At 45.5% G+C, this 12,516-nt stretch overlaps 1 protein-coding gene across 4 annotated transcripts in view; it reads left to right on the forward strand.

Annotated features, from left to right (window-relative positions):
- LOC146860386 (transient receptor potential cation channel subfamily M member 7-like) overlaps window positions 1–12,516 on the forward strand; it is a 1,286,036-nt gene that overhangs the window by 1,177,907 nt on the left and 95,613 nt on the right. For all 4 annotated transcript variants that reach the window (XM_085644245.1, XM_085644247.1, XM_085644246.1 and 1 more), the window contains one exon: window positions 8,416–8,498. In XM_085644245.1, the coding sequence (XP_085500371.1) occupies window positions 8,416–8,498 (83 nt within the window). The remainder of the gene's footprint in view (window positions 1–8,415; window positions 8,499–12,516) is intronic.

The following is a 12,516-nucleotide window of genomic DNA, read 5'->3' on the forward strand; positions in this document are numbered from 1 at the left end:
TCTGACCCTGTGCCTCATGGGAACAGTCCAGCCCGAACTGCCAAGCCATGCCTTCCCTGGACCGGAAACAAGCTTCCTAGGACCGGTTTCTGGCATTTCAGCCGTCTTCAGCCAGGCTTGCTTGAATCCAGTGGCAAAGTGAGCAAGGGACTCACGTCTGAGCATACCTGGGTTCAAACTGGAATGGCATGGTGAGCAAAAAAACGATGGATTTAGGCCCAGATCTCTGTACTGGGGTGAATGTATGACATTGTTCTGCATTCTGTCCATCAATTGTTATTTTTGCATTTGTCACCCCGAGTGGGAAGGGTATGCTCAGACGTGAGTCCCTTGCTCTCCATGCCACTGGAATCAAGCTATCCTGGCTGACGAGGGCTGAAAGCCCGAAACCGGTCCTAGGATGCTTGTTTCCAGTCCAGGGAGGACCTGGCTTGGCAGTTCGGGCTGGACTGTTCCCATGGGGCACAGGGTCAAGACTGATTTGCATACGGCTGGGTTCAAACTGGAATGGCATGGTGAGCAAAAAAACGATGGATTTAGGCCCAGATCTCTGTACTGGGGTGAATGTATGACATTGTTCTGCATTCTGTCCATCAATTGTTATTTTTGCATTTGTCACCCCGAGTGGGAAGGGTATGCTCAGACGTGAGTCCCTTGCTCTCCATGCCACTGGAATCAAGCTATCCTGGCTGACGAGGGCTGAAAGCCCGAAACCGGTCCTAGGATGCTTGTTTCCAGTCCAGGGAGGACCTGGCTTGGCAGTTCGGGCTGGACTGTTCCCATGGGGCACAGGGTCAAGACTGATTTGCATATGGCTGGGTTCAAACTGGAATGGCATGGTGAGCAAAAAAACGATGGATTTAGGCCCAGATCTCTGTACTGGGGTGAATGTATGACATTGTTCTGCATTCTGTCCATCAATTGTTATTTTTGCATTTGTCACCCCGAGTGGGAAGGGTATGCTCAGACGTGAGTCCCTTGCTCTCCATGCCACTGGAATCAAGCTATCCTGGCTGACGAGGGCTGAAAGCCCGAAACCGGTCCTAGGATGCTTGTTTCCAGTCCAGGGAGGACCTGGCTTGGCAGTTCGGGCTGGACTGTTCCCATGGGGCACAGGGTCAAGACTGATTTGCATATGGCTGGGTTCAAACTGGAATGGCATGGTGAGCAAAAAAACGATGGATTTAGGCCCAGATCTCTGTACTGGGGTGAATGTATGACATTGTTCTGCATTCTGTCCATCAATTGTTATTTTTGCATTTGTCACCCCGAGTGGGAAGGGTATGCTCAGACGTGAGTCCCTTGCTCTCCATGCCACTGGAATCAAGCTATCCTGGCTGACGAGGGCTGAAAGCCCGAAACCGGTCCTAGGATGCTTGTTTCCAGTCCAGGGAGGACCTGGCTTGGCAGTTCGGGCTGGACTGTTCCCATGGGGCACAGGGTCAAGACTGATTTGCATATGGCTGGGTTCAAACTGGAATGGCATGGTGAGCAAAAAAACGATGGATTTAGGCCCAGATCTCTGTACTGGGGTGAATGTATGAGATTGTTCTGCATTCTGTCCATCAATTGTTATTTTTGCATTTGTCACCCCGAGTGGGAAGGGTATGCTCAGACGTGAGTCCCTTGCTCTCCATGCCACTGGAATCAAGCTATCCTGGCTGACGAGGGCTGAAAGCCCGAAACCGGTCCTAGGATGCTTGTTTCCAGTCCAGGGAGGACCTGGCTTGGCAGTTCGGGCTGGACTGTTCCCATGGGGCACAGGGTCAAGACTGATTTGCATATGGCTGGGTTCAAACTGGAATGGCATGGTGAGCAAAAAAACGATGGATTTAGGCCCAGATCTCTGTACTGGGGTGAATGTATGACATTGTTCTGCATTCTGTCCATCAATTGTTATTTTTGCATTGATCATACAACCGGAGAACTTATGAATCACTGATTGCAGGATATAACTCCTGTCCCCATTTTTAAAATTGCAATAAAAGCATTAATATTCATACTCACATGGTGGACCAGTTACACATGATCAAAACCGTTTAAAGGTGCAACCACCCCCATCCGGTTCATGCACTTGGTGAAATGCTGGGAAACTGTGTGTGCAAACAATATTTGTGCACATTTGCATTTGGGTATTAATCAATTTTGTGTTAATGTTCCCTCTCCTTGTACTAAAAGCTCGGGCCTGGTGGTAGGTGGAAGCATATCCCACTAGGAGTTGGGAGCAGACACACTTCCACTGGTATGTTCTCAACTCAGAAGCATTTTGGATTTATTTTAGGAAGCCAGTTAAAGTTTTATCACCCGTACATTTAAGTAGAGGTTAATGCCTCCGTAAACCAGTATCGTGAAATTGACCTCAATTTGGGAATTGAAGTCTCAGTTCTTTACTGTTGTATTCACACACAGCATCATAAAGTGCAGCCAAAGGGCTGATTGTTCATCAGATCTGGGAATGGCGCCCTGGTGTTCAGATGGTTAAAGGAGAGACAGTCAGGGAGAGGTTTGGCAGGGCAGCAGGCAGTCTACGTTTGGAGATAAATTGCTTTTGTTCTTCTGTGGATCAGTACTGCAGAGCCTTCTTTTAGTGCACTTAAAGCTAAGAATGTTAATGGATGTAAATGTTAAACAGAATGAAGATGTGCGTGTACCCAAACATTGTAAATGAATGCCTTTAACTTAAATCCTAGGTGCACTCAATGTTTTTTTTCTTGACAAAACAAATAATCTCGTACGCGTTGCTTAGTTATCGAGCGTCTTTATTGTTTCAAAGCGATTTTCAAAAACTAAGACGGTGCTGCTGTTCACACTGGCATCTGTTGTCACATTTGGCGCCCAGTGTTGCTCAGAGAACGTCATTTGCTCCTCCAGAAGGCACGCTTTGTCCGTTTCAAGTGACTGTGTCTGTCCCACCACCCCTGTTGTTAGGTCGGTTCCTTCTTCAGCTGCACACTCATTGAACACTGCGCGAAGACCTGTGATCTTTGTGCATGCTTTAAGTGACACAAAAGGGTCATGCCCCTCGGTTTATTATTACAAATGCGGTCTCTTTATTTCCACTCAGGGTTTTACTCTGTGCCCCATGAACTATGCTGTTCCTGCCCATCCGCAACTTCAAGCCGTCTCTCCTCAGTGGGACAGATTGTGGCTCTACTTGTCTAGTCCTAGACTTTGTTTATTGTGGGCATGCTGGCCAGGGCAGAAGAAGACCTTGTGTCACCTTCCCAGCAATCTTCGCTACTTGTTTTAAGGCAATTAATGGTAAATAAATGCTGATTGTCTACCTCCAATCATCGTAGCTGATTTAATCATATGTTTTGGTTGTCCCAAGAAGTTTTTGTTACATATCAATAAATGGGGTATTTTTAGAGCACATCTCAGGTACCTTTTGGTGCTATTGCTTCTAAAAACCGTTCTTTTCAATGAATGCATCTAACCCGCTCCTCTCCTGTTATTTTACGTTAGTCCACAGTGCCGGGAGACCTGAGGGTAGCTATTGCGCTATATAAATTTTATTTTCATTTCATTTTCATTGAGAGAAAATAGATGAATGTTATTCCTCAACTCAATGGTACTCCTTTTGTCAACCTTAGCAGAATGAAAAGCTGAGTGAACCTACCAAAATTCGAGCCTTTGACCACAGAGTCAAAGGTAGGGTCCTGTATTGGATACCTTTGAGCCTCCAAGAGCGTCTCTCTACGTGTTTCTTTCCCTTTAAGTGGGGGATGGGACAGCCACCTATTCGGGACTATTTTTCTGTATGTATGTGTATGATATTTATGTAGCGTGAACATAACCAAACCAAAACGGCAGTGGAGTGCTGTATGCAGGGCCGGACTGGGAACACAAACCGGCCCTGGAAATTAAGTCCGGTAGGCCGCGGGGAGGGGGGGAGAGGTTATGGAAACACTGCAGCTGCTTTTGTTAGAAGGGCCTAATATGTTATAACCAGCCCCTGTTAACAAAAACGGCCCCACAGCGGTCCAAAACTGGCCCCCACCCTGGTGGCCCACCGGGGAAAGGCCCGGTGCCCGCTAAATCCAGTCCGGCCCTGGCTGTACAGAATCAAAGACCAGCATAAAGTCAACGAGTGATAGGACATGAAGCTGGATTGTGTACGGTTTATGAACTGTGATGCATTGCTCTTTTAGGCGAGGCTTCAGTCGTTTCTTAAATTAGAGCAGCGTTGGGGCAGTCCTGATGGACATGGGATGTTTTTTGTTTTTCCGTAAAAATATTTTTTAATGGTTTGTGCACACTAAAAATCTAGGCATATGGTCCGCCTTTTTTTGATAAACAAATTTTAGTGTTTTTAACAGATTTTTCATCAAAGAAAACAAAATGCCATAAGCATGAATAATGCTCCTGGTTCTCAGTCTGGTTCCCCTCCCTCCCATATTCACAGTACTTTCTCTCACAGACTGGGACCTCGTAAGCACTAAACATACACAAGTCGCTATTCTCCACTGCACCAACAAGGATTCAATTCTGTGGCTCCCTTCTTACAGACACAGATCTCTGCAGTGCATTAACTAACAGAGGTTTCATAATGTAAGATACTGCATTTCCAACTGATTAAACTTGCATTTATTTTTCATTTAAGCTCTGTCTTATTTTATATGTAGTTACCTGAAGGTGAAAGACCCAAAAAAGTTACAAAATATTTTGCTATTTTAGCCACACCTTTGACCCCGCCCCCACGCTTACTCACCCGCCTCGTTACACACAGCATCACAGTTCCCATACTTTTTCTAATGCGCTTTGACCACTGACTTTTATTGCATTGCAAAAAAAATATTTTAGCAATACCTGGTCACATTTGTTTACTGTATTTGTTTGTTCTGCAATGTGCTGGCTCGTGACAGAAAGCCACTGTATAAACCTGGTGACTGTATTAAATGCAATTCTAAAGTTAAACAACCCCGTACACAGATCATGAGAAGCAGAGCAGCGCATAATCAGAAATTACATTACAATACACATCTCTCACACACACCTCTCACCCCATTCTGTGCCAAAAATGTGTCCCTCACTATGAGGGTGTGCAGGCACCTACTGTGCAAAAAAGGCACTCCAAAGGCGTCTCCTTTGAAAGAAGAGAACGCCTCGATGATCGTCCCCTTCTCCACCAAATGTGACAAGCCCATTTCGGTTATCTATAGTAATGACAGCAAAATAGCTCAGATGGTTAGTGTTATGGTTGTAAAGAAGTCTGTGCTTTTTCCACGCTGCTTGGTCTCATGCAACTAACATATAGGTCTGTGGGTTAGCACTCCTACATTAGCAATCTTCTCTAGCCTGAATGTCACAAGTCTGAACCCAGTTGGGAAAAAAAGTGCACCCGCTGCAGAGCATGGAAAGCTTTCCTAGTTGGTCAACTAATTATTGCCACTCATCAAGGCTGGCTAAAGACCTATTGCTTTGGAATAGTAACTACACTTGTAGGGCTTTGAAGCTCTAACTGCTATACAGCCCCGAAGTTTTTAGCTGGCACCACCTTTTTTGGTTGTGCTTTAGTGAGGCTCTTGGGATCAGGAGACACTATCGCCTGCAATCCTGAACTAATTGGATGTATCTTCCAGCAGGAGGTGCCTAAAGCGATCTGGCAATTCTGGTTCACTAAAACTTTGACCCCTTCGGGCAGGTGGCTCGTGACATTGAGGCTGCAGGGATCGTTGCAGCCTGTAGGAGAGGTGGCACTGCCTTGGTCCCACTGACATTGGGACGTATGAAGTGGGGCACACCTGTGCTACCCAGCTTGCTGTGAAGCAGTGTCAGCCTGATGGCCTGTGTGTAAGCGGGGCAGTGGAGACAATCAAGGCTGCGCTCTGCCCTGAACACCCTTCTGTTGTGGTGCTCTTGGGAAAGTGAGCGCAGGGGGACTGGCCAGCTGTGTGAGAGACTGGTGCTGCACTAAATTGGCCATAAGGACATGATTGATCGGGACTGGGGTGCGGGTGGCAGAGGGGACCACAAATAGGGACATATTGGCATGGGCATCTGGGCCTACCTGGACTGATGGGTGCGGCTGTGACTCCAGCTGAACCTGGTGCTGCACTAGCCTGCGCGTGCCTTTTCTCTTGCAAGGACGAGCCCATGTGGTAGAGAAAGGGCACTGAGACGCACTGAATTGCCGAACACTCCCCTTGAGGGCTTGGATGGGTTTTTTAGCCCTGCGCAGCATAAGTGACTTGTCACTGCCTGAGGTACCTCATAGATGCTCCATATTGTTGTGTTCAATATGGATGAGCCAGCCGCGTGCCTTACATCTTGGTCTCATCAAGACCTGTGACAACAGCGTGTGTGCTGTATCTTGATTATATAAATCAGTTGTGATGCCATATTTCCATGGTACCCTCAGTCGTGTAGACCATTGATCCCTGACATCAGTATAGTGCCTCCCAACTCCTAGTGACCAGCCTCTGAGATCGGTCACTACATCGCAACACACGAGGATGGGGAAAAGTGATCAAAAGCAGTCGCTCCTAAAGTTAGAGTCCCGAGGATACCTTAGCCGCTCATGTACATGAAGACTAAAATCACATGAAAACGCTACTAAAGTCCATGCAACAGAGTCTCAACTATATTGCTTAAAAAATGACTCTTTAATTACAAGAATAGATCTCGTCCTCTAGAATGTACAAACAAGAGCAATGCTTGCTCATGGCTAAACAAAGTATCCTAGACATTGAGTTCTGTACTCAGGACCGGATCTGTTAGAAGGTGGTTCTGACCATCTGAGCCGCCCGGATATTTCGCTTTTTCAACACCTAATTCTTGAGATTTTACTGTGGGAGAACCTCATAAGCTGGGACTCACCCACAGTGAACTCATGATGAAACACACTGCATGTGGACTGCACTGGTGCCCTTGTGAGAGAAGGCTGCTTTGCTGCAGCCGGGGGGAGGGGCACTGGACTGGTTACATGTAGACACGTGTGCACACGTGTGTGCCCCTGTATAAGGGCTGCGTGGGGGAGATTCCTGTTGTGCGCAGCCCAGGAGCAGGTACAGATAGAATGGTGTGGCAGGAAATATGCAGGGTTGGGGGGTGACATGGAATAGGCTTTATAAGGTGGGGAGACACATGTAAGGGAAAGTCAGTGTGCTTTTCTGTTTTCACTGTAGGAACACTCCATTATCCATTACTCTTGTAAGAAGATGGAGACCACATGGGGTAGTTTCCCTTCCCTAGGGCCTACAAATTCCAGACATGCACCAAAGTACACTGTAAGTTGTGTAAAAAGAAGTATCCTGCTGAGTCCAAAGCCATATCTGTACTGCTTATGGGTCATCCCGAAATGTCATATTCCTCTGACACGGCTCATAACCAAAGCCTCGCCGGGTGTGACCCTGCCAGGCTGGATTAATTACCTTCTTCCCCAAGCTGTAGAATCTTTGTGGTGATGGTCCAGGTGCGCTCTGTTAACCTGTAGCTTGCAGGGAGTCCACTCTTTAGTCTCCCCCTTGTCCATCCAAATTTACTAATAAAAAGTATACCTATTTGGTCAGAGATCTCTGCCACCTTAGCGGGGATCTCCACAGAGAAAAGATACGAGAGGCGGAGGTTTCTGTGATAGGTTTGTGAATTGCATTTTGTAGTATGTGAGTAGTACTACTGTAGTACTGCTTAATCTGCTACAAAATGCAGTTTGTTGGTGATTAAGCTATGATGGTAGATATATGGCCTGATTCACAATTTCCAGGCAGCGGTAATCTGCATGCCTTTGCAGAGTTCCATCTGCAGCGATCCAAGTGTAGTCTGCAGGTAACAGATCGTGCTCCCAGGCAACTACCGCAGACATCTATGTGTATGCTGTATGCGGATTGTTCTAATCCATTGAGAAGGTTCTGAGGGTAATTGCGCCTTTCGGCAGAGATGTCTTTGAAAGCACTATGGCACTTGTTCTAGACCCAGCAAGATGATGCACCTCGAATAAATGGACAGCTAGTGTAGATTGTTCTGTGACAGGTGATTAAAAATTGCAAGCTTCCTGCATTTTTATAAATGTCCAAATTCTATAACAGTGCGTGTTTGACTAACCGTTCAGTGCGTAAGTGGAACAAATAATGTCACCTGCAGTGAAGGTCAACAAACGAGTTATTTTACATTGTGATGTTTGAAGCCATGCTTCTGGCCTGATACTCACTGACCACGCGCCCCTCACGCCCATAATTACAGCTCGCACACTTTTCTTCTTCACTCTCCGAACACTGAACAATACTGAAATGTTTGAGTTTTCTCTTAAGCTACTTTGATACTCTATCACAGACGGGTTTCAGACTAATTAAAACAGACACAAGCGGGCCATGAACATACAACTGCTCCTTTGTAGTAGGTTGTTGAGTTATTTTGCTTTTAAACTTTCATATTTTCCTGATAATTGATTTGCTTAACACCCTGTTTCTCTTTTAGGAAATACAGCAGCAGAGGGCAGCACAGAAGCTCCTGTGTGCTTTCAACAGCATGAAGCCTAAATACATTCCCTATTCTCCTCGGTACGTTTGGAATGCGCATTCCGTCTGCAGTGACTTGCGCAGCCTCGCCTTAACAATATATTTTGTGTGTAGCCGCATTTTATTTAGAAAAGAAAATACAGTGTATTGTTCGGAGAAGAAGATTAAGCTTACTCCGTATGTGTGAGGGTGTGTGGTGGGGGTGTTGATGTGAGTGATTGTGATGCGACCTTTGTGTGACTGTGCTTTTGATTGCTTATTGGCAATGACAGGCTGCGCTGTGGGGAGTATGGTTGTTTCATAGAATGGGGAAATGCCATAGCAAAGGTGGAGGTTAGTGTGAGAAGCTCAGTCAAGTGGGCAGTGCGAGGAGTTGTGGTTGGAACTGATGGGGCGTGTGAAACTCCTTTAGTAGGGTGGCGGGTAGAGTACCTGCGGTGACCTGTAGCATGTTGTGGGCAATGCCATGATGGAGTTGCCCATTTGGGACACATGTGACAACAGTGGCTATGCAGCCTAAGAAATGCCCACCCTGTCCTTGTGTGCAGCACAGGTTCCACCGAGAAACTAACTTTGAATATTTTCCATTATTTGTTTAAAATAATCATATTAAACTATGGCACTTCAGTAACATTCTATGCTGCAGGGTAGGTAAATCAGAGATTGCACTGCTGTAGCCTGGTGAAGAGCTAGGAGTCTGAAAACTCTTAAGGCGCAGAGGAACCCCCATGGCGTACACTGCTTCATGGAATAAGGTCAGGGTTGGGAAATAAGATACATGTGGCAGCAATCTCAATTCATCCTATGACCGATGCAGTGTTTATGCGGCACCACATGGATCTTGACTTCTGTCTATAGTTCAGAAAATAATTTGGAACAATTTCTACATCTCTACTATTAGACAATCCAGTGGCTGTTGATGACAGATAGCACAGCAGGCGTTTGTATAAATTGTATCAAAGCCACACCATTTTACTCAAATAACGTCCACCTCCACTACAATAGAGTGAGAACTGACCATGTACCATTACCAACAGTTTTTCATTGCTTGAACTAGCTTCGAGCTGCAGAGAACTGCCCTGACTGCATCCTGATTATGTGTGCCAATCACAGGATAAACAATGGCAACTTGGTCCCACACTTTTAATTGTGTGCAGAGCAGCAATCCTCAACCTGGAGCTGGGATAATAGAGGCTAACTTCTGCAACCCAGCTCACCCTGCTCCAAATGCCTAACTCCAAAGATTCTTTTTTACTAAGTTTAGTCCTGGCATGAAGCAGGTGTCACTAAATGACCAATGCAGCACAGCACATCACATGCCTCGAGACTCAGCAGCTCATCATGCTAAATATACACTCTTTTGTGACAGTTAGGCCAAAATATATGAATTTGTATTCCCCTCACGTGCTCTGTATTTATGTGCATTACGTAGACATGTTGGTGTTCTGTATGTATGTAGGTACAAGAAATGTGATAATTTGTTGAAGGAGATGAGAACCCACTACAAAGAATAATCACAATCCTCATTGTTGTGAACCACAAAAGTTACTAAATAAACCTATGCATAACTCTCTGGTAGCCTGGCAGAAAAGTAGTCCAGCTTAAGTGCAGTACTCAAACAGAAATTCTAATAAATAAAATGACATACAAATGACAGACATCCAATAAGTAGAACCGGGGTTATTATGAGGTTTTAAACTTTAAGGCTCAAAATAGCACCATATAGAGTTAAGCACCAACTGCGGGACAAAGTCAAAAGTCAAAACCGCCAGCAATGGGCTGTGGGATGAATACCAGGGCTAGGTTCATCTTGGTGAAAAGTTTTACCTCCTTACTTAATATTTGGAATGAAAGTCAAAAATCCTAAGCAGGGCAAGACATCAGGCTGTGGAAAAAGAGGGCTCCACATCATTAAATAGCCCTCCCCACACCCAGGACCCTTTGTTCACTGTCTGGGAAAAATACACATAACACTCCAGAAAAGTGATCAGGAGCCATGTGATACTGGACACTGGCATAAAGGCACATTTCGCTTATGCAGGAAGATTACAATTTTATAAATGTGCTGTTTCTTAAATAGTAATATAAAATCTGACTTTATCATTACGTTGGGTCACCCCCTAAAACTGTGCTAGGCAGTTCCTCTAACCCCAACTTGGCTTGATGGAAGCCTAACTAGAAAGACAAAGGACATGCAGGCCCAATAATTTGGGTTTAAAATTAAAGTTCAAGTGAGTGTTTTAATAATGTGCTGCTCCCAAATTAAAGTTAAGTATTAGAAATAATGATAATGTGACCCAGTGTTTTTTGTTGGACAACCAGCCTTGCTACAATGAAAAACGACTTTGGAGGTTTTTTACTGCCAGGACAAGTGAACTTTAATTCTACATGGCCTACTTTTTAAATATCATTCACACTGCCGTCTGGGCATTTAGGGCCTACCTTAGGAGTGACAAATATGCATTAAAAAGGAAGGTTTAGGCCTGGGAAAAGGTTTAGATTGCCCGTTAGAAATGGCAGTTTAAAACTGCACCCACAGGCTACAAGGGCAGGCCTAGAGTTATTTACATGGCGTCTTTAGGGGGGTGCACAATGAGTGCTGCGGCCCACTTGTAGCATTTTATTTACAGTTCCCAGGTTCATTTAGTGCCAAATACTAGGGACTTACCAGTAAATTAAATGTGTCATTTAGGGTATGCCATGTGTACCATGTTTAAACGGGGAACACAAGCACGTTAGCACTGGTAAAATGCGTGAAGTTGTATGGCCAACAAAAACGAGTTTAATATAAAAAGGCACAAATCTAGGGTGACCCTGAAGAAAGGGAAAATTTCCAATAGTCTGTGTAGGCAGAATTACACTAATAAGAGTAGGAATAAGGGGCACAAAAGTAATTGAATTTTGGAGACGGAGCTTGGTTGCAATGATGATGACCACCTTGTGAGAGTGCTCTTTGGGCTGAGCCTTTTCCTACGCTTTTACTGCATATCACTGGGGGTTGCAGACCTGTGCAACTGAGGATTCACCCATGGGAAGTGATTGTTTATCTGCATTCGATCTTGAAGCTGGTAGATGTCTACCTGGGGTTTTGAAAATCTGGAGAGCCCCCCTGCTCCGAGCAATGACGAGTACATTCGGGTACTGGGGCCTGCCCACCAAAGTGGCGCATCTGTCCTACGAGGACATGCTCCTGAGACTGAAGAAAGTGCCCTGCAAAGGAGGCTGATACTGGCAATCAAGACTGGCAGAGATCGGTGAACGGCAGCGACCGCTCCTGACCCCCAAGAAGAACTGGGGCCTACAGTGGCCACCATACAGACGTTAGTTGAGGATTTGGCACCGAAACAGTAGAGAAGGGAGCGTGCTAGAACCTTTGAGGGTGTGAGCCTGACAGTATTTGTGTGTCTGTACACTCTGTTCGCTTAGAACATTTATTCCTCACTTGCCTGCATAGCCATTCTGTCTCAGATAGTAATATTTTGGATTCTCAAGTCGGCCCTGCACAGCATCAAACCTGTTGACAGAACTGGAACCTGTGATTCCCACTGTGACTGCTCCTTCTCCTTGAGAGATTGCTACTGGCTATGATCCTGCTGTATCTTTTGAACGTCCAAGCTACACACTGTTTCTGCCATGTCGATAAGCTATATGCTCTGCGCTTATGTACTATATTATGATTGCTGAATGCTACACTGATGTTGTGTGTTGGACCGGAGTTGTCCTATGGTATTGATGGAGACTGTTGCGAGAGAGCTGTCCTATGAAACATAGCTGCAACATACAACCTTTCACTCACTGCACACTGATGTTACTGATGCTGTCAGTCCGGATGCTGTAACCCAAAGGCCTCTCCTGCCATTACAGACTGTTGTATCAGTACTTAAACATGGCTGGTAAGCACTCCACTATCTTGGATTCCATCATCTGGACACTTCATATGTCTTTTACTTTCGCAGTCTGTCAGCTGCTTTTCTCTGAAGTGCTCTTGGGTAACAAACAAGAGCCACAGGTGAGCTCACAAAAGATGTCTGAGGTTGCCCTTGAGATCTTGTCGATCAGG

This window comes from Triturus cristatus, chromosome 3_1 (assembly GCF_964204655.1).
Source record: "Triturus cristatus chromosome 3_1, aTriCri1.1, whole genome shotgun sequence".
In the NCBI taxonomy this organism is placed as follows: Eukaryota; Metazoa; Chordata; class Amphibia; order Caudata; family Salamandridae; genus Triturus; species Triturus cristatus.